This window comes from Toxorhynchites rutilus, chromosome 2, assembly GCF_029784135.1.
Source record: "Toxorhynchites rutilus septentrionalis strain SRP chromosome 2, ASM2978413v1, whole genome shotgun sequence".
NCBI classification, from domain to species: Eukaryota; Metazoa; Arthropoda; class Insecta; order Diptera; family Culicidae; genus Toxorhynchites; species Toxorhynchites rutilus.
This window is the reverse complement of record NC_073745.1, coordinates 175310857-175338416: the sequence shown is the minus strand read 5'-3', so window position 1 is coordinate 175338416 and position 27560 is coordinate 175310857. Positions and strand designations below refer to the sequence as shown.

The following is a 27560-nucleotide window of genomic DNA, read 5'->3' as shown; positions in this document are numbered from 1 at the left end:
TATGAAATGGTTCCAATTTAGAAAACTTAGTACTCGTGGTTTTGAAAAAAACCATTTCGGACGCCCTCGATGCCGCCTTGTTCTGGATTTGCCATCAAAGCAGTTTGTATGAAGAACAAACTTTTTTCTTCTGCTACCTGATGTCGTTTTGCGATTGCGTTTGCCACTCGCCACTCGCTACAACTGCCTGTTGTTGTCTTGATGTGTTCTGTTCTGAATGCGTGTTTTCTTATCGTCGCGAGCAGCTTTACCAGCCAACTCGATCACTTCGGCGGCCGAAACTATATAACGCCGGCTAGGTGGACTGGTGCACTGGTACTAACGCGCTCGGCCTAGCTACCCTTGCGGGGAACTCCAGATCAACACGGTTCGAGCGGGATTTTGCCTTTCACTTCACTTTTCCTCCTTTACCATGTCCAGACATGGCTGCTTGGGTTGGTTTGTTGATGTGTTGTGATGCGAACCGATGTGGTGTACGGTTTGAATGAGAATGATCGTTACGGCAGCGGAGCGGGGATTTTTAAGCTGACTGGCTGGCTCGAGAATTACGCATGTGTGGGACTGCGACCAATGTTTCGTTCATTTTTTTCTTTTTCCTTTCCAATCGTGCTTCATTCTATTTCGCTGCTGCTCTGGTTGCCCGTTTTGGTCAGTACGATTTGAGGAGCACAAAATGGACCAATCAAAAATGGGCACATAGTGCATTTTGACAATGCTTGATATTTCACAATTATTCAATTATTTATCTCAAGAAAAATGAAATGTTATTCGTTACGATAGATGCGTAGATATATTTCCTATCAATTGATGCAAAAACCTTTGCGATCTATTGAGAAATGCTCGAGTTATAAGCGTTCCAAATGTTGCATTTTTTCCTACTTGTTCAGTGCCTAGATTTCCATTTCACCCCCTATATATTCCGGTTAGACGTAGTCCTACGTCAAAACCATCGCCAGAATCTAAAAACCAATTCAACGTAAATCAAGAAAGCTATTACAAGACGAGAAAGATGAAAAATGCCATAATTACTTGACTGAATTGTCGCCAAATCAAGATACTAATTACTCACTATGGAAGGCAACTAAGATTCTAAAACGACCTCGGTTACAGGTCCCGCCGTTTAGAATGCCCTTTGTTAATTGGGCCAGTAGTCACGATGAAAAAGCAGCAACTTTTGCAAACCATCTTCAGAAAGTTTTCACTCCGAATCAATCGGGACCAAATCAAGAAACGCTTGAATTTTCTGGTGCTATTTACAAGCCGAAACAAAATGAAAATCAAACATCGGCTGGAGAGATATGTTATCAAAAATCATATCAATGTGAAAAAGTCACTAGGACAACTACCTGACCTAGCTTAAACATCTCACGACAATTTTCAACGTAATGACTTATATAGGATATTTCCCACAAGCATGGAAAATTTCGACCATCATTATGATTCCTAAGGGAAAGACACACAGAAAGTGGTATCTTATAGACCTATCAGCATCCTTCCAATCTTCTCCAGAGTGTTCGAAACAATTATCCTAATAAAATCAGCGCCCGAGATTGGAAGATTAATCCCGAATCATCAATTCGGATTCCGAGCAAAACATGGCACTATTGAACAAGTGCACCGATTGATAGAAGAAATTCGTAAAGTATATGAAGGCCGCGGATATTGCTCAGCGCTTTTTCTTGATGTAGCTCAAGCATTCGATAAAGTCTGGCACTAAGGACTGTTCTATAAAATTAAAAATATGCTACCACAATTAGGGGAAGTGGGGGCATAGTGTTCATCCTAAGGAATATGCCCATTTCCAGCGCCCACGTACCGGTTCAATTCCCGTTTCTCAAAGAATATTATAGTTCAACTCTTTGTTCTTCAAGATAGCCAACGGCTTTTACTATAAAAATTCAAAATAGTACACTTTTCATCATTAGAAAAAAGGTGAAAAATCGAACTATTTTTTTGCTTGGAGGTAAAGTGGTCATCTAGTGGGGGCAAAGTGGTCACCCGCCCATATCAAACTAAATGGGATAGATTTATGCGTTTTTTTCGTCCAAATTTGTTCAAATCATATTTGTCATAGTAGGTACATGCATGAAATAAGTTTGGCCAATTCACCTAGAGTCTCAAATCAATTTTCTCTTGCATACAAAAGCGTAGTTGGAAACACTTAACGTTCCGCATAATGAGGCTTGGTTTAGTTGGAGTGGCATATTTATCCAAGGTCAAAGCCACAAAAGGATCTTCTTCAAGAGTAGTATGTGATGAAGTATATCAGCTTTAGTAAACAGAACATTGTCAGTTGTTATTCACCTATGACCACTTTGCCCCCAAACATTAAAGTAATTTCTATGCGAATTAAGCGCTGAGATTAAACAAAATATCTGTTCACCTCTCCTAGAATATGTGAACAGTCGTCCAAACTGATGATTTGTCCAGTATATCAGATTGAATAAACTAAATTTCACGAGAAATTCCTTAGATACCATGCACACAGAACTAATGGCCGAATGGCCGAATGGTGACTCAAAAGTCATTAAACTCTTCAATCATAAGGTGACTATCAATACGGCATCTACAGTCAATAGTTATACTACCAAACAAGCAGGTGACCACTTTGCCTCCACTACCCCTATATGAAGTTATGCGTTATTACCTACTGGGAAGAAAGTTTCATATTCGGTATAACCAAACACTATCGAAAGAGCGAGAAATTTATGCTGGCGGTCCTCAGGGCAGTGTTCTTTGAGCCTGTAAAAATAAACGAATTTATTAAAAAAAAAAATCACAGGAGGGTTGTGCCCGAGACACGACCGCATAGTTGACGTAGAATTCTGTTAGGCTATCTTTTGATTTTGGATATGTTTGAAGAATTACATAATTAAACTGTTTGATAATGATTTGGTGGCCCTGTTTGGTTGTTGGGTATTGTTCATTCACTCCACCAGTGAATGGTGACAGCAATGATGACAGAAGGACGGCAAACAGTTATTGGATGGTGCGTATCAGATAGAAGGATGCCGAAGTGGAATGAGATATGATGAAAACCGCCATCTTTGACTTTGATTGAATTTTTCCACATTCCTCGTCAGTATACGCTCGTAAGTTGGCAGCGCATGTGGAGTGGTGATGAGTTCGGTCGTTGGTTACACACGATTATCCCTAAGGTCTCGACGAGTGCATGGTCCAAGGGATTGAATGTAGGTCGTGATTTCATTCGCGTGATATCTCGGCTTATGTCCAATCACTACAACCTAAACGCGCATCTCTATCGCATTGGGCTCGCAGCAAACAATCTTTGTGATTGTGGCGATGGCTACCACCACATCGAGCATGTTGTCTGGTCGTGTATCCGGTTCCATGCTGCTCGCTCTCAGCTCTCTAGAGCACTGAGAGCACAAGGCAGACAATCGGATATCCCCGTCCGGGATATCTTAGGTAGCCGGGATCCTGATCTTCTGCTTCATCTATACCTGTTCCTCAGAAACGCCGATGTCAACGTTTAATGATGTTTCCTTCGTTGTGTCCCCGTTTCATATCCCTCCTATCCGATCGATAAACTTTTACTTAGTCGCGGCAATACATACACACACTCTTTACAGATGCACGGGCCGAAGGTTGTGCAGTCCACTGATCATTCAACAAGAGCCAAAGGTTGTACCGCTCATGACAACTCTACACGAGCTGATGATTGCGCCGGCTAGTGACCATTCTATCCTGGATTCCTCGAGTCGAGAAAGACGCACCACGCTAGATATGGGGTACAGACTAGGGGGGCGTTGCTGATTAATGGTCAGCTGCATCCCAATAGGAAGTATCCCGTGTCGGGCACACGTACAGAGCATCGAAGACTGCGACATACCAATTATGAGAACACCTGTAATACTAACCTCGAGTCAACCGCGAGTAATCGGCTACATATTACTAACATAGTCTAAGCAAACATTGTCAAAATATTGAACTCCCGGCCCCGTTAGGCTGACGCCATATGAGCCTTAATAAAATATATATTTTGGATAAAAAAAAAAAAAATCTTTGAGCCTAGACGAGAGTAATTTTCTTTTATAATTTTAACTTTCTGAGTGTTTATTTAACCCAATGCAAGTTTTAGTTGGACTAACAACACCTAATACTATATGTAGAGCATATGGGAAATCACTTTTTCTAATATTTCTTCACTTTTCCAATTTTTCTCGCCGTATGAGATTTTCTTGGGTGAAAATGAACACAACAAAACAGACAGCATAAAACCAAACGACCCGTTCTCGAGCGGGAACTCACCTTGATTTTTATTTATGAAAATTGAAATAAATCGTTTCATATATCATTTTATTTTTAACACAACTGATAACATATATAATTTTACACTTACACTTGTGCTAAATTTCTCACTAAACACGATCATGAAAATTCACGAAGCAACCAACATTAAAGTTGCAAATTTAAATTTTATTTGCTAGAACTAATCGTATCACTCACCTTACTTAAAATAAAAATGCCCTCGACTTGCATATATTTACAATGCCGATTTCTACCGGGCAGCTTGGTTTTGATGTCTCTGTTAGGGAACTGCCGCATGTGTCTTCAATTTCGACCAATCAGAAGTGGGTATGTCCGTTAGTACAATTTTCAATTGTTCGATAATTTCATGACATATATTATTTTAGTATAAAAAATGTTGTGGAATGCCGAAATCGATTGACGCAAAAATTTCATCAATCCATCATGAAATGACTGAGCAATAAGCGTTTGAAATTGGACTATTTTCACGATGTGCTCGATTTTCGATTTTTAATTTGTACTCCAATATGTTCCCGAAAGACGTAATTCTACGTAATCCTAACATTTTTGCGGCACACTGGCGTCAAAATGCTGACGGTTCCCTGTTAGTTGTTAGTAGAAAATGTAAAAATAAACAGTATTTTTGATCATAGTTTTATCTAGTTTTTGTGGTAAATGGAAAACAGTAAAATAAACTCTTTTGTTTCAAAACAAATTGATAGTCCTGAGAAGGACTGGAATAGTTAAATGGGTTGTACGGAATCTGCTGCGTTTCAGTCGGATGTAGCAGTTTAGTTTTGCCAGCGGTAGCTTTTACGGATTCGCATCTGCTTTCCTTGACTTTTACGTCATCGGCTTCTGTGCGTCGGTTTGCGAGGGTTTGATTGGCACCACCACGACGAGCTAAACGACGGATAGCGGGTGTGATACGATGCGATGCCCTTCGCTCCTCTGCCTCCTTTGCCACATCCAATTGTTGATGTGAAGAGGAGCGCACCAGCAATGCACACTAGATTTAATTCGATGCACTTCGCTGCTTCCTCTCCTTTGCTTCCTTTGCCGCACCGCATCCATCGTTGGTTGCCGATGGCTTCCTCTCCTTTGCCGCACCGTATGGTGTTGGTTGATTTGTAGAACACTGCACACTAGAAGCCCAGATGTTTGCCGATCTGAGCGTTGAACGAGAATGAGAAATCGAAGGAAGGAAGGAAGGAAGGTCTTGTATTATAGAGACTTTAAACTTTTGCAGTTCATTCGTCTATAGCCTTGAGAAAGGCCCTTTGAAAACTCTACTCTATTTACTCCAGCGCTACCACCTCCACCCTCTTGCCTTGAGAAAGGCACTCGATCCCTCGCCGTCCAGCCCGTCCAGCACCGATGTTGTCCAGTCGGTGTCCACACAAAGAATGTGAGAAATCGAAGGAAGGAAGGTATTGTATTATAGAGACTTTAAACTTTAGCAGTTCATTCGTCTCTAGCCTTGAGAAAGGCCCTTTGAAAACTTTACTCTACTCTACTCCAGCGCTACCACCTCCACCCTCTTGCCTTGAGAAAGGCACTCGATCCCTCGCCGTCCAGCTCGTCCAGCAACGATGTTGTCCAGTCGGTGTCCACACAAAGAATGTGGCTGAAAAAGAGGGAGAAATCGAAGGAAGGAAGGTATTGTATTATAGAGACTTTAAACTTTTGTAGTTCATTCGTCTCTAGTCTTGAGAAAGGCCCTTTGAAAACTCTACTCTACTTTACACCAGCGCTACCACCTCCGCCCTCTTGCCTTGAGAAAGGCACTCGATCCCTCGTCTTGTTCCGTGTATGTCGCAGAAATGGGTGCGATATACTATGCTCTAGGGATCATTGAAACACTGCCCATCGACCATTATTTTATTTTTGCAGACAGTCTCGGCTCAATAGAGGCAATCCGCTCAATGAAAGTTGATAAACGCTCATCTTATTTCCTATCAAGAATAAGACATCTATTGAGTGTTTTGGTCGAAAAATTATTCAAGATTACCTTAGCATGGGATCCCTCTCATTGCTCGAAAAGAAGTAATTTTTCTTTTCCTGATGGCACCCTGCGATGTACCGGAACATCCGACATTGGGAGCGTCAGCAACAGGCTCGTCATTCTGCAGAATGGAGTAGGGATTGTCCTGTGTCGTTGGCACCGAACTCTTAAGCATTTCTGCAAAAGTCCGCTTGGAACGTTCCTTTAAGGAACGTTTGAGTTTTTCCCCTCGTTGTATGTACACCGGGCATTGAGTAAAATCATGAGGAGTCCCGCCGCAATGAAGACACTTGTGCTCTTTCGCGCAAGGATTCTCATCATGGATGTCTCCACAATCTGCGCAACGTTTTTATTGCAACAATAGGCGGCCGTGTGACCGAGTTGCATATATTTGTTGCATTTCATTACCCGGGGTACAAACAACCGAACAGGTAAACGAAGTGCCCCTATTGCAACGTAATTTGGAAGGGCGGAACCCTCAAAAGTCCCACGAGAAGAGTTTGTCCGATTGAGAATTCTTTTGTCATTTTTATGTGACACATATTTCAGTCGATCGCATGCAAGAATCTTCACAGTTTTTAGTGTGGAGTTCTTGAAGCGACCGACACCATCGATTATCTCTTTTCGGGACAAACCCTTTTCGGTTATTACGCCGTCTATTTCGACGTTGCAAGAGGGTACGTATACACGATACTCAATCGCAAAGAGGTCGCAGCGCGTTATTTTGTTCGCTTAGGTCCTGCTTGAGACGACAACTCGTAGTTTGTCTCGCCCCATCCGTGTAATCTCGGTAACGTCAGAAATTTTTTTAGTTAGTTCCTTCGAGATGCGAATGACATTGAGAGGCTTGGATTTCCGTCTAAAGTACACAATGAATGGGTCTTTGGAGCCTTCAGGGTATTCTTTAGGACGAAAATCCTGTTTCTCGTCGATTTCCTCATCTTCGGAACTATCAACTTCGTAAACAGAATTTTCTACCTCAATATCTGCTTCATCCTCCTGCTCTTCAGGAGGAGGTTCGGTATCAGAAATATTCAATTGTGTCAACGGGGGGTCCTTTCCGCCCTCAGCCATATCAGAAAAATCGGCCAACTGTTCGATATGAACAGAATATAATGAATATCAAAATGAATAAGTAAAAAAATATATTATAAGGTTATGCTGGGGATAATATTTATATCAATTTATTTTATTTATATAAAATTATAAAATGAAAAAAAGACAGGTGGGTAATGTCGGGGACATAACCGGAGTAACGTAGGACTATACAAAGGGGACAGCTTTTGCAAAATATATATTTCGAATATATTTTTTTATTTCCTTCTCCTACGTGAATACCTACCTATCAACCTGAAAAATGGATTAGTTTACTGTTTACTCTTTATGAACATGTTGGGGGTTCTGAAAAGAACCTTTGGTGTGGTGTTTTGCGTTTTTTTACAAACTTGATTCTTGTTTTTTTTCTGTAGGCTTTGTACTTATTAAATGTTCAACGCCGGGCATCTTTCGGTGTATACACATATCGTACAATCAAAATGATGACTGTGATAGGGAATGCATAGGTGGTTATCAGCTCATTCACTATCATATATTTCACTATTGAGCACATTACCGTACCTTAAACTGTGGTTTCGGAGACGAATGAATTGTAAGATTTGTAGTCTCCGCAAACAAATTAAATAAAAATGAAAAAGAACTGAGGTTTTGGAGACGAACTCTACGATCTGTCAAGAAATAAACGAGCTATAAGCGTTCAGAAAAACCAACAGTGAATACAGGGACGGATGACCTTCGGATTAAAGTCCTTCAAAATAAGAACAGAGCAGCAGGAAATACATAGCTCATCATGTTGCTCCTTGGTTAATTTTCTATACAATTTACGGTTTGAAAGAGAATGATATATTTTTCAGCGGATCCGCGCGTTTTGTACACACTCACAGGATAGAGACAAATCGGCAGACTCAGCCAAAGGGGCGAGTCCAACGAGACGAACGAATGAGCGTTAAAAGACAGCGATGGCAAAAAAAATACATTCATTACGATTTGTTCGCTCGTTGGATTCACATGCAGGCTAAAAAGGGTCCTTTTCAGGATCACAAAATTATCTTCAATCTAAAGAGTTTATTGTTTTGTTATCACTCGATATCCCCATCTTGTTCGGCTAAACCTGTTTAGCGATTGCGTTTGCCACTCGCCACATCTTTCACAGTTGGAAAATTTCTTCCTATCCAGCTAGTGACATGTTGTACAGTAAATTATATTTAATGCGACGTGCCGAAGCACCACTCAGTGTCGCATTGGAGGCGATTCTAACCTGTAATTGAACATTTGCGATGACAGTAGTACAATGTCGACCTTCAATGTGGGGTCATAATTTGGATCTCTATGTTTACAAAAATGTCCAACTAAATATGTCGCATTACATGTCCGTCCAATTAGCTAAATGTCGAACTAATTGTAAATTACTGTACTTTCAATCTGGAAACAATTTAAGAATTGGTGAAAATTAAATAATCAGGAAAGTCCCCAACTATCAATAAGCTCAGAACAACTCCCAAATTCACATACTCATCAGATCCTGGCAAACGAATTATGAAAAAATCAATTTGTGTTTTATCATTATTTTGGATATTATTTTAGAAAGCATTGAACTGTATTTCGTAAACTCTTTTTTGAAAGGTTTAATGGCCCTGAAAAGCGCCTTGTTTTATGGAATGGTTCCAATTTAGAAAACTTAGTACTTAGTACGCCTTGTTCTGGATTTGCCACCAAAGCAGTTTGTATAAAGAACAAACTTTTTCCTTCTGCTACCTGGTGCCGTTTTGCGATTGCGATTGCCACTCGCCACTTGCTGCAACTGCCTGTTGTCTTGATGTCCACCGAACCGAATGTGTTCTGTTCCGAATGTGGGTTTTCTTATCGTCACGAGCAGCTTTGCCAGCCAACTCGATCACTTCGGCGGCCGAAACTATATAACGCCGGCTAGGTGGACTGGTGCACTGGTACTAACGCACTCGGCCAAGCTACCCTTGCGGGGAAATCCAGACCGACACGGTTCGAGCGGGGTTTGCCTTTCCCTTCAATTTTCCTCCTTTGCCATGTCCAGACATGGCTGCTTGGGTTGGTTTGTTGATGTGTTGTGATGCGAACTGATGTGGTGTACGGTTTGAATGAGAATGATCGTTACGGCAGCGGAGCGGGGATTTTTAAGCTGACTGGCTGGCTCGAGAATTACGCATGTGTGAGACTGCGACCAATGTTTCGTTCATTTTTTTTCTTTTTCCTTTCCAATCGTGCTTCATTCTATTTCGCTGCTGCTCTGGTTGCCCGTTTTGGTCGGTACGATTTGAGGAGCACAAAATGGACCAATCAAAAATGGGCACATAGTGCATTTGGACAATGCTTGATATTTCACAATTATTCAATTATTTATCTCAAGAAAAATGAAATGTTATTCGTTATGATAGATGCGTAGATATATTTCAATTGATGCAAAAACCTTTGCGATCTATTGAGAAATGCTCGAGTTATAAGCGTTCCAAATCTTGCATTTTTTCCTACTTGTTCAGTGCCTAGATTTCCATTTCACCCCCTATATCTTCCGGTTAGACGTAGTCCTACGTCAAAAAAGTTCCAATAAAATTTCAACGGTAATGAAACCAAGGAAAAATAGACACCCCTAATTCCAACGTTTGCCGATTTGGTTAACACACAGATGAACAATGGTGTAAATCGAGCACAGATGGTAGAAGAAATTATAGGAGGACAAAAGAAAAATAAACTTATACTTGCCGCTGCTGTGTGGCGTGTGTGATGAATCTGTCTGAATTGTATCCTCAGCGTCTCGGTTGCGCACCACTTTGAGCTTCGCTCTACTCGCAAGCGCAACCGATGAAAAAATATCACAGTCTAATTCAATGTGGAAAACACCTTTGTTGGATCGTTTCGAAAACTTGTCCGATCTACTTGCGAGTTGTCGAACGAATTAACTTATTAAATAAGTTAATGTTGATAAATTTTATTAAATACCATTTAATACCTCACATCCCAAATTGTGCTTGATTAGTTCTCGAGTTATGCAGAAGTTTGTGTTTATGGGCCCCTTGTAATTTGTGTTTGATTTGTATGTAAACCCCCCCCCCCCACTTAGAGAGGGGATTGGAGTGTTTAACCACCATAGAAACATTTATTGTATCCTGAACCTCCATGTGCCTAATTTGGTTCCATTTACTCGATTAGTTCTCGAGTTATGCAGAAAGTTATGTTTCATTGCTATGGCAGCCCTCCCTTAGAGAGGGGAATGAAACCTTGACATGCCAAATTTGATTCCATTTGCTTGATTAATTCTCGAGTAATGCATAATGTTGTGTTTCATTTGTATGGCAGTCTCCCCCCTCCCCCTTTAGAGAGGGGGGTGAAGGGTCTAACCACCATAGAAACATTCATTGCACCCTTAAACCTCCATATGCCTTATTTGGTTTCATTTGCTTGATTAATTCTCGAGTAATGCAGAAATTTGTGTTTCATTTGTGTGGCAGCCCCCCTTAGAGAGGGGGGAGGGTTTCAAACTATCACGAAAACCTTGCCCGTCCCCAAAAACCCCTACATACCAATTTTCATGTTGATCGGTTCAGTAGTTTCCGAGTCCATAAGAATCAGACAGACAGACAGAAATCCTTATATATATATATATATATATATATATATATATATATATATATATATATATATATATATATATATATATATATATATATATATATATATATATATATATATATATATATATATATATATATATATATATATATCAAAATGATGACTGTGATAGGGAATGCATAGGTGGTTATCAGCTCATTCACTATCATATATTTCACCATTGAGCACATTACCGTACCTTAAACTGTGGTTTCGGAGACGAATGAATTGTAAGATTTGTAGTCTCCGCAAACAAATTAAATAAAAATGAAAAAGAACTGAGGTTTTGGAGACGAACTCTACGATCTGTCAAGAAATAAACGAGCTATAAGCGTTCAGAAAAACCAACAGTGAATACAGGGACGGATGACCTTCGGATTAAAGTCCTTCAAAATAAGAACAGAGCAGCAGGAAATACATAGCTCATCATGTTGCTCCTTGGTTAATTTTCTATACAATTTACGGTTTGAAAGAGAATGATATATTTTTCAGCGGATCCGCGCGTTTTGTACACACTCACAGGATAGAGACAAATCGGCAGACTCAGCCAAAGGGGCGAGTCCAACGAGACGAACGAATGAGCGTTAAAAGACAGCGATGGCAAAAAAAATACATTCATTACGATTTGTTCGCTCGTTGGATTCACATGCAGGCTAAAAAGGGTCCTTTTCAGGATCACAAAATTATCTTCAATCTAAAGAGTTTATTGTTTTGTTATCACTCGATATCCCCATCTTGTTCGGCTAAACCTGTTTAGCGATTGCGTTATATATATATATATATATATATATATATATATATATATATATATATATATATATATATATATATATATATATATATATATATATATATATATATATATATATATATATATATATATATATATATATATATATATATATATATATATATATATATATATCCAAACTCATTCGTATTTCTGGTATATGCTCACAAAATTTCCCCCGTACTCAAACGGTTAAATAAATATCAAGCACTTGACTTACGGCACAAAACAAAATACTATTAACAGTATACACAGCAAATTCAAATATTACAGTTCTGTACATCTATTTTTCTTTAATTTTTACCTTATTCAATTTTACACTTAACGAAACAAACCAAATCAAACCACCCACTACGCCCAGAGAACAGTGGACTGCTGTTATGCCTGAGAGTTACAACGAGCTACAACACCAGAGAGGAAACAATGAAACAATAACGAGAGAGAGAGCAAGATTGGAAACGGCAGTGAATGTCATCAATGTGGGTAATGACATTGACGACACTTACTGCTGTTTCCAATTTTGCTCTCTCTTTCTCTCTCTCTCTCTCTCTCTCTCTCTCGTTATTGTTTCACTGTTGTCTCACTGTCGTTGTAGCTCGTTGTAACTCTCAGCCATACCAACAGTCCACTGTTTTCTGAGCGTGGTAGGTTTCATTACTCCAGGGATGTAATGTTGAGTAAATGATAATTTTCCAACACATTGTTCTGTTTTGTTATAATTAACTATACAAACTGTAATACTACATGATTGTTTTATCTATACTTCCAGGTTTATCGTCTATCATTCACGTCGTTGTACACGGTGTACGATGTTGAAAACGAGTAAGTGAAATCTCAGATAATATTATTCATTTCTTTTGTGCAAATTTATGTTGTTACTCCTAATGATATATCTGTTAGAACTACTATAATCTCTAATCTGTGTGATTTTCTTTATTTGTATTTTCACAATCCGTTTGTATGTATTCGGTACGATGTACGTTGGAATCAGTAGCGTAATGTGCGGGCGGCAAACCCGGCATTTGTGCTGACCCTTTGGGGCGCCAAAATCCAAGAATTTTAATAGATATTTTTCCCCGCATTATATATATATATATATATCATCTATCAAGTCAGTAAAAAACATCCATCATGAGTACTTGCTTCAGTCCATACATGAAACTAATAACATCTTTTTGAGTTTCGCGAAAAAACAACACCCAACATCCCATTACACTAATACCTTTTTGATTTTTCCGCTACGTATGCCTGAGCTATGCTATGCGATGTTTGACAGTTTGACAGACGAAAGAACAGTGCGTGTACGGATAAAGTTTCGCACGAATACTACGAGAATAGGGCTCTGTCGCATCGTGCTATCAGGAAAAGTGGGGAATCGCGAATTCCACGTGGTATGGTAACATAAAACGGTTCGAAGAACCTCTAACTGTTGATCGGAAGCGAAAATCCGGTAAAAAGGCCGCCGGGTCAACGAGAATGATCACAAACGCGAGGTTAGGGCCTTTAAATGAAAACCAAATGTGACTGCCAAGGATAAGCTGGATATTCCCGAGAACCTCCGGACACAGAAGATGCCGAAGTTCACGAAGAAGTTCATAATTTGACAAGCGATTTAGACTTGCGAAAGCGGAATTTCGTTACCGCAAGCACCATGAATGGACAAGAGTATTTGGAAGAGAATCTCCAAAAGCGGATCCTCCCTCTCCTGAAGACTCACGACGGTCCGACGATCTTCTGGCCGTATTTGACATCATGCCACTACACGATGGGCGTGTTAGAGTGGTATAAGGCGAAAGATGTCGATTTCTTGCCGAAAGATCTGAACTCCCCAAACACTCCGGAGATGCGCCCAATAGAAAAATACTAGGCCATTATGATGGGACACCTTTTGTGCAAATTTATGTTGTTGGTCCTAATGATATATATCTGTTAGAACTACTATAATCTCTAATCTGTGTGATAGTAGGTGAAGAATATAGAATAAATGAAGAAAGCATGGCATAATATGCAAAAAACTATCGCTCCTGAGATCGTGATTTAGTGATAATCGGATAAAAACTCGAATTTTGAGAGTGAATTTTGTATGTGCGGATTTCAAACGTACACTTAAGCTGCATTATAAGAACGCATACTTCTGGATAATGTCTGTGTTAATGAAAAACCTATTCTACCTCCCTCGCACTGTGGCCAGGCTGAATCATTTTTGTACTGGAATAAAAGAGTTAGTTTGGTTTACACTAAAGTAAAAATGCTCCTGGTTAACAATCTAACTAGTTTCGTTCCCTGTGCTGCCCATAGCTTAAATCTCGTCGGAGTACACGTAAGCAGCATTTCACCTACAATGATAACGTTCTTTGGAACTGTACAAAAAAATTTAAATATTTCAGCAGTTAAACTACGCGTTGGAATGAACTTATTGAGACTTTGGGAGTATCGTTAAAATGACATTCCGATACAAGATGGTCGTCAAAAAGGCAAACGGTATTAGCGGTCGTTTTGTTCCGTATTTGTTGTTCTCACTGATTTAACAGATTTTACCAAACACAACAGTGCCACCATTTACGGGGCTAAAGGACTGATTTAATAGATTTGAAATTTCTTTGTCTTCTGGAACTTTGGGAAAAATCCTAAATAGTATGCACAAAGTGAATGAAACCACAGAAAGCGAATAAAACTGGAAACTCCACAGCCCCTCTAACGAGTGAAGATAGTTTTCGGCTGGAGGCTGTATTCGAGAAAATAATATTACAGATGGAACAGTGTGGAGAAACTCTAGCGGATATAGCATCAGATTTTCCATTTATAACAGGAGACGGACTAACATTTATGAGCATGTATCAAAAGAAACAGACTGCGTCAAATTTTGGACGGAAGTATTCTCCAGACGTTGATACAGAGGAACTTATATCAGAGGTGGAAGTATTCAAAACGCACATGAAGGACCTATTCCCGGACCTGAACTCTTCGACACCATCAGGCATTTTGAACATTATTCTCAGAGATTCTCTCGAAGTAGATTATCCTAACATCGAGACGGCGCTACGAAGTTTCCTGGCACTTCCATTACAGTGGCATCGGGCGAATACAGTTTCAGCAAACTTAAATTGATTGAAAATTATCTGCGTTCTAAAATGAACCAAGACCGACTCAATGACTCGGAAATTCTTTCAACCGAGAAAGAATCACTAGCAGACCTTGATTTAGATATAATCAGTTTTGAATCATTTTGCTTCATCTAATGCAGGCAAGGCAAAAATTTGACTAGAGAATAAGCAAAGCTGGTAATTATATTTCTAGCCTTCTAAATGCGAATAAAATGCCCAAATTGAACATAGGTATGAGTGAGTAGTTTTCTCAAAATATCACAATCTCAAAACCGGTGAAAAAATCGAAAAAGCGTTATTTTTTGAGGCGTCAATTTCCTAGTTTGCCGGGGGCGTTGTCTACCCTCACTACGCCGCTGGTTGCAATCACCCGTGGTACTTTCTATCCTGATCTGTCTTGGTAAGAAAAGCCTCATTGCGCACATTTGGTAGACGTATTTCGCAATAACAGCTGTACCTCCGTCTCTTGCATATATAGGCTGTGGTATCCTTCCTTCATGTTTAACTTAGCATCTCCATTCACAAAATATACAGCTCATTACCAATACCAGGTTCGAAATGTGTCCGCTAGAGCCTTACACATTTAATCATGAAATTTTTCAGACCCACCGACGATATTTCACCGAGCACTGCACGTAAACATCAATGTTCCGCTTCATTATTTTTTGTTTGTCGTCAGCGTTAAAAAGATTTGACACTTTTGGTAAACTAAAATACAAGATACATCGGTATTATCCAACATTGCTCATAATATTGATACATTTTCTAGCGATACAAGTCTTATTCTGCTAGTTCAGTTTTTAATATTTCAATGTTCTACTTCATACTAAATACTTATATTTTTCATATTATATTTTTATTTTTACAGTCATCACATGCCTATACGATTAAAAGATTCACCTAAAATACAAAGAACCCGATTACAATATGTTTCATGGATTGGTAACACCACTGCGATAGCAATAGTAGCCGATAATGACATTTACATTAGACAATCACCGTCAGATGAAGAGGATCATAGATTAACCTTTACTGGACAAGAAAATACTATTTATAATGGTGTACCTGATTGGTTGTATCAAGGTAATTTATCGAAAATACATTAATTTATATACTTACAGATACACTCTATATCGCAACAACGAGTAATAAAAATGCACAAATTGTTTGTTCAAAAATTATAATTCATCCGCCCTTTATTCCTTGTTTGACATCCATTGTACTGAATGGCAAACACAAATGTTGAGTTTACAAGGTTTACAAAATAAAGTAATGCGTTGACCTTGCGTTGTAATAGATTCACTTTCTCAGCTCTCATGCTAAATACGCTTCAATGGCTATCTGTGAAGCAAAGTACTGTATATTTGACCATGGTATTCTTTTTCAAAATTATAAATAAATTATTGCCTCGATATTTGTGTGAACGAATTGAAAGAGAAAGTGATATTCATCGATATAATACAAGAAATGTTGGCGTAGTACGAACACCAAACTTCTTAAGTAGAGTGTCAAAGAACTCCCTATTTTTAAAGGTGTTACTTATTTCAATTCGATGCCTATACACATGGAAAGGGCAACCACATTAGCGGATTGAAATTCATCCAACGAGTCAAATCTTTGATTAAACAGATTGTCTGACAAATTTGACAGTCAGGTTATAGTGAATTCAGGAGATGCTATGAGATTTCTTGACGGTGCAGCAAGTGTTTCTTCTTGTGACTTGGCTGAATTGAAAGATTCACTGTTTACTTCTTTCAAGCATACCAAATGAAACATTTGAATAGATGAAGCTAAGTAAAATACCAGTAACATACGGTATCACAAAGAGGTAATTTCATATCTGTAGATTAAACCCGGTTCTATTTCTTAAAACTGGTTATGTATTTATTAATTACCAAGTAGATAATCGACCAACTCAACCCTACGTAAAGGAAATGAGGCGGACCTAAATTATTATTTATCTTCGGCCTAGTTACAATATGATATGATTCTAGAATAAGTATTAAAGCCATCCCTTTGTTCTCTAGTTGTTATGAGCCATTTGTTAATATGAAAACCTGCAGGTATTCTAGGATCCGAATAGATAGGAATTACAGGGACTTGCCTCGTTCAGGCCGCCGGATGTAATCGGAAATACTGAACAAGTCCATGATAACATTAGGGATAATTCAATATAGTCAATGAGGTCTTCGGTAAAAAAATATCGACGTTCAGTTTTCAACTCTTCATTTCCTTGGATACGCGTCTCACAGAATCAATTTTTTTCAAGTTATGCTGGAGAGAAACTAGCGTAAAAACTTGCTTTTCAGTCCGATAATCAGTGGTGAATCGAAAATCTCGACCAATGTCCCATACAGAGGATTGCACATGATAAGTAGAGGAATGCCATCGGAATCCTTCCCAAACATCCACAATTATCAATCCTTCATATTATATGTGTTTTGGAATACTCATGGAATGATCCATTGGGAACTATTGGATACAGTGAGAGAGTCGATCGCCACCGGTATAAATTAGGTATACTATATATCAGTTGTTAGGAAACCAAAACACCTTTGTTGCACAATAATAAACACCTCGCATAGAGCGCGAGAGATGGTAGGGAATGCTCAGGAGTTCCGAGTGACAGAGCACCCGGCCTTAGTTCAACAGGTTATCCCTTGTTCAGGCCAATCATATGAGTAATAGGAAATCCGGAACTAAGCTCCTGCTGATGGGCTTCCTTACGAACTATTTCAATGGCTTGTCAGATTAATTTTTGGGTAGGTGTATGGTAGCAAATGATACTTCCTCTAGGTGCGGTATCAAAGCTGCAGGATGGTAGGAATAGGAATAGAAGACAAACAAGAAAAGCTCAGTGGGTCTTCGGAGTCGGAGAGTGCGTTCGCTTACTAAAGGTGCGACCAGAATGCCGTACTATGCGTTCCGTCGCGATAATTGTGCTTTGACACTTCATTTTAAACATGTGTGCTTCCATTTAGCCGCCCACAATAATGCGCTGCGTCATTAGCATCGTTGTACTAAACGCTAACATTTGTTCTAAACTGCTTGCGCCGAATATGTCAGTTTGTTGTTTTTAAAAACATTCAACTGATTCGTGGACACAACAATAACAAGATTTTCATACGAACTGAAATACATTGAAAGTAAGTATGAAGAAATTATTATGTATTCATACTTATGCAAAGTTAAGCAACCGATGTAAGCTGAACATCGGCTGAATTCATTATATTAAAGGTAATGGTGAATAAACGGTAATTGAAGCGTAATTGAAAAATGAAATTACAGATTCACAAGTTGATTGAAGTTGACTGATTGGATTTTACTTTGTGTTTGTTTACATGAAAAGAGGTGACGCGAACACTAGATTATGAATAAAAACGATGCTACGAACACCCTCGAATGCTGGACGCTCGATGATTCGACGCATCGTGTAGTCGACTGACAAGCTACGAACCTCCAATGTCGAGTGTCGAATATTCGCGTTGGAAGGTTATCCGTTCGTTGTGGATTACCTTCCAACGCGAGTGGCACGAGTCAAAGGATTTTTGTCATTCGTTGATTCGGCACACGATGAATGTTTGGACCGAGTGCATTGAATCGAACATTCACTTCACCGTGTAGCAGCACATTCGTCACAACATTTGTCGATTCATCGAGCCAAATGCTTGAGTCCAACATTCGAGTGAAAAGTTGAACGAATCGTGTAGCGCCCGCATTACAAATCAGCAGACTGCGTCGGGCAAATGTTTTAGCACAAAACGCAAGCAATGACAGCTGATAAGTATTCCTAGAAATTTCTGAACCGATAAACTTAACTAGTATTTGTTATTGCATCTCCTACATTACTCCCCATCTCTATTTGCTGCCCAAATTGTATCGTTCATCTTTCTTTTATCGTATGGGTTTTACTAAAAGACTCCAAAAAATATTTTATAGGGTCACACTCTATTACATGAGTGATATTTTGATATTATTTACAATTATATTCATATCATATTTTTTTTAGTCCGTGTTATTACTATATTTTTGAATAAACTTCAACAGGATTCATGTCCGAATTCGAAGTGAAGATTTCATGTGCCAAATTACTCATGGATATTTTTTTGTTAAATTACATCATATTTTATTATGTCTTCTTCTTGGATGGCACTAACGTTACCAGTGAACTTTGGCCTTCTCCTGACCTTCTTTGGCCGACATTTCCTTTTATTTATTTTACATGGCCGACGAAATCATCTTCTTCCCACGTCTTTCTGTCCCACGAATATTCATGGCCGACATTTCCTTTTTTTTATTTTGATTGGCCGACGAAATCACCTTCATCCCACGTCTTTCTGTCCCACGAATATTTATAGCCGACGAAATAATCTTCGTCCCACGAATCCTCATGACCGACTTTTCCCCTTTCTTCTGTGTGCCCGATAAATCGGAGCGCATTCCGGAATTTTCATGCACAAATAAATAACATTTGTTCTACAGCACATTTTTCGTCCCACAGATAATATGGTCGACTAAAACATTTCACATCTTGATTTTAGAGTACAATCTCAGAAATATGTTCACATTTGTACAATAGTACTTTCCACAAAATGCGGTAAACGAGATTAATCCGCGTTTTTCTTTCATGTTCAACTTTTTCACAGCATAATTTTTAAAATACTAGCTGACCCGACGAACTTCGTCCCGCCCAAAATAGATTTTTTGATTTGGATACTTTCAAACATCCACGTTTTCTTACTAGGTGAACGTTAGTGATTCCAATCACTGAACTCTCCATTGATTGATTACCCTTTGACCCTTTACAATTTCCTTTTATTATAAATTGTCTAGTACTTCTACAAAAATTCGTCCTTATAATATAAAATTATTTTAAGACACAATTCTCGTTCAAGATTCTTCAAGCATTTGGAAATAACATGTTTCTCCGTTGCATGGAATACATGTTTGATACAGAGAGTATCACAAAATAAAGACAACTCAAATCGGACCATTTCTTCCCCGGGTTTAGGGCACACCAACACATTAGGCCTTCCATTTTTGTTTATATAGATAGAAGATATAGGAATGCGTTATTCCGTCTGAAAATCCTTTGCCACTTTCGAACAAAAATCAATTTCGTTAGCGCCAACATCAAATGGAGTAACAACGCTTAGCTAATTATAGAACATATGGGAATTCAATTTTCCGATTTTTCTCTCTGCTATATTGATCTACGGGAAGAGACGAATACAACGAAACATAGATGACTCAAATTGAACTATTCCTTCCTCGGGCTTTGCGCTTACCAACACATTTGGTCTTCCATTTTTATTTATATATATAAGATATGGAAATGCGTTATTTCGCCTGAGAATCCATTTCTACTTACGAATAAAGATCAATTTCGATAGCGCAAATATCGAATGGACAAACAACGTTCATTATGATGTAATTTTCGAACATGTGGGAATTCAATTTTCCGATTTTTCTCTCCTCTATATTGATCTACGGGAAGAGACAAATACAACAAAATACAGGAGGCTAAAATCGGACCATCCCTTCTTCGGGTTTTCCGCTTACCAACAGATTTTGCCTTACATTTTTATTTATTTAGATAGATATAAGATATGGAAATGCGTTATTTCGCCTGAAAATCCATTTCCACTTACGAACAAAGATCAATTTCGATAGCGCAAACATCAAATAGACTAACAACGCTTATTATGATGTAATTTTCAAACATATGGGAATTCAATTTTCCGAATTTTCCTACCTTCCTTCAGAGTTTTCCGGAAATTTCCCTATAATGATCTATAGGAAGAGACGAATACAACAAAATAAAGAAGGCTAAAATCGGACCATCCCTTCTTCGGGTTTTCCGCTTACCAACAGATTTTGCCTTACATTTTTATTTATATGGATGTCGCTACCAACTGCGCCATTGTCGTATTTGTTGGCAACCACTGAACTAATTATGCCCCCACTTTTGCGGTGCACCACTGTGAAAACGAACTGTCACTTGGCAGCCATCATTATATTCAATCCAATAATTAGCATTAACCAGTCAATACACGTTTTATTGTTTGCTACTCAAATCGCGTGTTTTACTTTTCTTCCTGGCTCATCCGAAACCTTTTAGGTTATGGACCCAGGTAACGTTTTGCGAAAGCAGTTATCGGGAGTGATTCGGAAAAATGCAGGAGGAAACTTCGGACCGTTTGTTGTGGCCACTTTTTGATGGCTCCAATTTCGTCCATTCGAAATGACTGACGATGGTGAAATCCGTCATGAAAATTAGTCAGCGTAGATATCTTCAATGACTACTAGAACTCTTTGGGATGATGGAGTGTAAACCTGTTTCGACTCCGATAGAGAGTCGTTTGATGATGGGAGAAGAACAGCAACGTACGACGAAACCATATCGTAAGCTGGTTGACTGTCTTATGTACGCATCCCTCACGACCAGACCAGATTTATCAGCGGCAATAAACTACTTTAGCCAGTTTCAGTCATGTCCGACCGATGAACACTGGGTTCATTTGGAGCGGATGTTGCGGTACATCAAAGGTACGTTGGATGTAGAATTGGTGTACAAGTTGAGCGAAGCTTCGCAACTTCCGAAAATACATTGCGATGCAGATTGGGCGAACAATCTGGTGGATCGGAGATCTGTTACTGGAGGAGTCTTCAAGCTGTATGGTTGCACTGTGGCTTGGCTTACCAGGAAACTCTTCTACGGAGGCAGAGCTCTCAGCTTTGTGTACAGCTGCTTGCCATGCAATGTGGACGGTTCGAGTGCTCCAGGACTTGGGAATATCTTTGAATGGGCCGATTCCGGTTTTCGAAGACAACCAGTCTACAATCATGATCGTCGAAAATGAACGGGACTGCAAGAGGTTGAAGCACGTGGATACGAGGTTCCACTTCCTTCGTGATCTTTTGAAATATTTTTTTTTTTGAAATTTAGATCGTACGCTCATCTGAACAGCAGGCCGTCGTGATGACCAAGGGTCTTCCAACGGCCACTTTCAAGGGATTGTGCTCAAAAATAGGACTGGAGACATGCTGTGGTTGAGCATGGGTGTTGGGATGGTAACCACTGCACTCATTATGCCCCCACTTCTGCGATGCACCACTGTGTAAACGAATTGTCACTTGGCAGCCATCATTATATTCATTCCAATAATAAACATTAACCAGTCAATACACGTTTTATTGTTTGCTCCTCAAATCGCGTGTTTTTCTTTTCTTCCTGGCTCAACCGAAACCTTTTAGTATTCAGGTTTTGAATTCAATTTTAATCCCGACTACTCGATTCAACAATAATCCATAGACTGAGCTCTAATTTGAATGAGCTCACATAAGAGGAATATTAACATCTTGCTTTTTGCTCCATTCTCAGCTCTCCATATTCTGTACATAAGAGAATGAGATCGGGGTTTACTTCCGATTTCCTCTCTCTGCAATGTTCTCATGTTAAGAAGCATTATTCATGTTCCTTTCTCTCATTGCTATTCATAGAGAGTTCTATCCGCGTTGACGGCATTGAGCTTCGTATTACGAAATGGGGGAGTAGGTATGACAATATGGGTTTCCAGAAGAAATTAGCACAGTTTAAAATAAAAATTGTGAATGAAAATTATTTTTCTCAAATCAAACTAGTACTCTATGTACATGAAAATCACTTTTGCTCGCAAGCGGTGAAAAAATATCATACAAAAATTGTGTCTAGAGGTAATTTTATATTATAATGGTAAATTTAGGTGAGAATATCTGAAAGTTCATAGAAAATAGTTTGAATATGGATCAGAACAACGTACTTCTAGTATGTAAATAACGCCAAGAAAAAAATTTCATACAAATTTTAGCACTTTAAAACTGCCCTAGGGCCGAATAATCTGATAAAGAATAGTTGGCGTCATACAAACTAATGTCGACACCATTCCGCCGTCAACGCGAATTGATTCCTTAAACTCAGGTTCGTCAAGTATCGTATCAAAGCTACAGAACAGACGAATCACTAATATAAAATGTAAATAATTCTAGGAATATAAATATACCTAGAAATTTCTGAACCGATAAACTTAACTAGTATTTGTTATTCATATCGCATCTCCTACAGAAACATCGGGCTATTGTGCTTTCAATAAAACAACAATGATCATATCAACTGTCTCCGCTGTCCGGTGGTGTAACTAAACAATGGAAGAACAGAAGGAATACTCTTACACCTGAAAATGGATACTGTGTAATGTACAATTTATAGATACGATAAAACACGTAACATGTACACGATTCAAATCCTGCTCTGTTAGGGCGAAAATTCTAATGAGCTAATGGGATAAAAAAGAAGCTCCTTAGTCAAGAAACAAGCATCTTCGGCTTCCATTAATTCAATAATTTATTCTGCGCCTCAATGTATGCGGCATATCATCACGGCAAACTATTGAGAAAAAATACTAAATCCAAACGGTTTGCTGGTGTGATTTCAAATACTTACCATCCCGAATTTTCCACCCAAAAAGGCGACAATAGATTTGCAAACCATGTATAAATGTATGGATGTGTCTCATCTATTAATCGATGAAGTAGAGCACGAGTTAGTGATTGGAAACATTTTATTCGGTTTCGATGAACACGAAAGCGTGAAAAGGAGGAAATTGAAAGATCGTATGCGGCAAGAAAAGGAGATGGATTCTTTTTGTGTAACTCACTCTCCAACATGGAGACAGATTCCAGATGAAATCCCGATTATTAAATCAAAATTAAAGTCCAAAGGTCACTCGTCATATAAAAGAAAAATTAAAGACTCGTTTGGTTCATTACAGAGTGAGAATATTTTTACTCTCATGCGCTCTTGAATCGCGAAAGTATTCGTCAGAAATAATGAATTTAGCCAACCAAGCCACTCTCGTTTTTTCTAAACACTTCCCAGATATCTCATTTTCCGGGGAAGATGATAATGAGTCAGAGCAATTAGAGCAAGACTTGAGTGTGTGCTCTCGCTGGTTCAGATTACCCGACGTTGTGATCCCTGACATCAGCCTAATTGTATATTCGCCATTGCAAAGCGTTGCGACGCACACAACCAGAGTAGCTATGTCGACTACCGGTACTCCTCCTTCCAGTCTCAAAACAAGCAAAGTAACGAAGCGATCACGGACAACCGATGAAAACACTGAAGCTGGTGAGGAATCTATGACTCTGGATGTCGCAGTGCGAATGATGATGAATCAGTCCACTGAGACGAAAACGTTGATCGACGAAATGAGCAATGAAATAAACAACAAAATCAATGCTGTGAAAACTGATCTGGAAGAAAAATTATCCACTATTTCGATCGACATTCACTCACTAAGAGCAGAGTGTACTGCGAAGTTTCAAAACCATGACGCTGAGTTAACCGCGGTGGACGGAAAAATTGACGAAATAACAATAACGATGGACAGTCTTGAGAACAGGAACGAATTAATCATCAGCGGGATTCCGTATCTAAACGGTTCTAAACGGATCTTTTGGCGCACTTTGAAGCGATGTGCAAGCAACTTGGAATGGACGAGCGAATGAAGCCAGAGGTTGACATTAGGCGTCTCAAAACAAGGGCTGTGAAGGATGGTGAGCAGACTCTTGTGATGGTGCAGTTTACATTACGGAATCAGCGAGATGACTTCTATAGTGCCTATCTCCGGAAACATAATTTACAGTTGAATCATCTTGGATTTGAGTCGACGCTACGTGTCTACGTGAACAAGAATCTAACGGTAGGAGCGCGCATGCTGAAGTCGGAAGCTGTACAGCTGAAGAAAGTGGCCAAGCTCGCTACAGTTTATACCAAGCTAGGAGTTGTTTTCGTTAAGCATACTTACTGCTGCATTGCCTATATCCCTTCAATCTAAGGAACAACTGAATCAATTTGCGTTATTATGTATCACGTATCCACTCTCAGTGTTTGTGACGTTATTGTATTTATTGTGAAATTGTATAATTATGAATAAGAAAAATTGTATCCGTGTATTATTGCAGCCCTCTGAAATTTGCTTCCCTTTGTACACCCTATGCCCTCGATAAATAGCCACACCTTGACGTACATTCCCGCCGCTATGATGAACGCAGTGCTTTTACCCAGAAAACTAAATGTGTGCCACGGAAATGCCCAAACTGGACGAAGTAAAAAACCTATTGCAAGATTCTAAAGACAGCGTTGCTTGTTTCACAGAATCATGGTTGTCACCCACAGTTAGCAACCGCAATGTCACCATTCCTGGATACCAAATAATTCGCAACGACCGACTGTACTCGCGCGGAGGTGGTATTATATTCTATTTAAAGGATCATTTACGGTACACAAAGATTTTTGAGACAGTATTAGGAGTCGAATCTAATGATAAAACTGAGTGTCTGGTACTTGAGCTGTGGCTTGGCTTGGAGAAACTGGTTATTGTGGGCGTTTACAATCCTCCTAGTAACGATTGTTCACGGTTTCTTACCAATAAATTAAACGACTTCGCTACGCACTATGAAAACGTCTTGCTTGTTGGAGATTTTAATACAGATTTGAGTACTCGAAACAATCGAAGTATAGATTTCAAAGCAGTTTGAGTTTTGCGTTGACATCTGTTGGTGAGGAACCAACCTACTTTCATAGCACGGGATGCTCTCAGCTGGATTTGTTCATTACCAGCTGCAATGGAAAGGTTCTGCGATTTAATCAGGTTAGTTTCCCTGCACTTTCGCAACACGATTTGATTTTTGGCTCTTTGGATTTCGACAATTCACCGATATCGAGAATCCAAAAGTACCTGGATTATGGGAATTTCGACGCGCTGGCGCTGAGTAATGCTATCCAATCCGTACCCTGGGATGATTTGTACACGACCGATGACCCCGACGAGTTACTTAGTTTTTCAACGGTCATCTCAAATGTATACTTGATCAGTGTATACCACTCAGTACACACATCGTCCTTCAGCGGAATAACTCATGGCTTGATTTTGATGTCAAAAAGTCAATACTCGAACGAGATCTTTCCTACAAAGATTGGTTAAATGCACCATTGAACTCGAAATATCAAACGAGTCAGCGATACAAAGCACTGAGGAATCATACTAACGCTTTAATCAGGAGTACCAAAGCACGTTACTTGCGTCGCTACTTGAATCAACTTACCAACCAAAGCTCTGTGGAAGCGCATCAATAATATTGGTGCTGGTAAGCAACAGTCAAAAACTGCCTGTCAATTCGACCCGAATGAAATAAATCGGATGTTTCTAGCTAGCTAAACGAATAGTACACCTCATAGCAGACCCAGCAATATTACTCGAGCTTCTCCTCATAGTTTTTCGTTCTATCCAGTGCAAGAATGGTAAGTGATAAATGCAGTGTGGGGCATCAGGTCAAATGCAACAGGGCTCGATGGATTGCCGATATGCTTCAACAAAATCGTTCTTCCTCTAGTTCTGCGACATATAACCTATATTTTCAAAAAAATCGTTGAAACTGCTGTCTTTCCTACATGCTGGAAACGTGCGTAGATAGTGCCCATCCGTAAAAAACCTAATTTGAATACACTCGCAAATCTTAGGCCTATCAGCATCCTGTGTGCGCTATCGAAGGTTTTTGAAAAGCTTCTGATACAACAACTGTCAGCATTCATTTCTGAGAACCATCTACTATCCGAATGTCAAGCTGGCTTTCGCAGAGGCCACAGCATCAAGACGGCGACGTTACGTGTATACGACGATTTAGCGGCCACAATATACAAGAAGGGATCAGCCATACTGCTATTGTTAGACTTCTCTAAAACTTTCGATACCATTTCACATCGTAAGCTATGCTCAAAACTCGACAACTCTTATCTACTGGGAAGGACACAGACAGTTTTTTGAGTTGAACAGTGCTCTGGGGTTTGTTATGTTACATCTGGCGTACCACAAGAGTCGGTGATTGGTCCCTTGTTGTTTTGCTGCTATATCGATGATCTCCCGACAGTGCTAAAATGGTGTTCAATTCAAATCTACGCAGACGACGTTCAACTATACATTAGACGCGTTGGTCCATGTGCACGAGAGCTAGTAAGAATGACGAACGACGATCTTGCACGAGTTGCTGAATGGTTCGACCGTAATGACCTCCATGTAAACCAATCGAATAGCAAAGCTCTATTTGTCAAGAGACGCCGACGTAACATGGTTCGAGTTGATTCACTGCCTGTCATCATCATGAAGGGACAACCTATTGAATGGGTTGATAGAGCTGTAAATCTTGGTTTCGTGTTTCAAGCTGACTAGGAGTGGGATGGACTCGTTAACCAACAGTGCGGAAAAATCTACGGCCTGCGACCGCTTTATAGTACAGCTTCCGCTGCTCCAACGAATATTAGGCTTAAATTGTTCAAGGCAATGATTCTGCCACATTTCCTGTTTGGTTAACCTCTGCATGTCTCACCTAGTGCATACTCCATGAACAGGTTACGTGTAGCACTCAACAGCTGTGTCCGTTTCGTCTATGGGCTAAACCACTACGCAAGAGTAAGCCATCTCCAGCCGAATTTGATCGGTTGTCCATTCGAAAACTTCTATGCATACCGTTCGTGCGTCTTTATATGGAAATTGGTTAGAAATCGTTCCCCAACAGCGCTCTTTCAACGACTGATCCCGTTCCAACGCCTTTGATTACAGAACTTCATCCTTCCTTCAAACAATACAGCTGC

The 27560-nt window shown here is 39.5% G+C and overlaps 1 protein-coding gene across 6 annotated transcripts in view; it reads left to right on the top strand.

The window, feature by feature from the left end:
* LOC129769992 (dipeptidyl peptidase 4) overlaps window positions 1–27560 on the top strand; it is a 311477-nt gene that overhangs the window by 43115 nt on the left and 240802 nt on the right. For all 6 annotated transcript variants that reach the window (XM_055772553.1, XM_055772554.1, XM_055772549.1 and 3 more), the window contains 2 exons: window positions 12535–12587; window positions 15738–15952. In XM_055772553.1, coding sequence (XP_055628528.1) covers window positions 12535–12587; window positions 15738–15952 — 268 coding nt within the window. The remainder of the gene's footprint in view (window positions 1–12534; window positions 12588–15737; window positions 15953–27560) is intronic.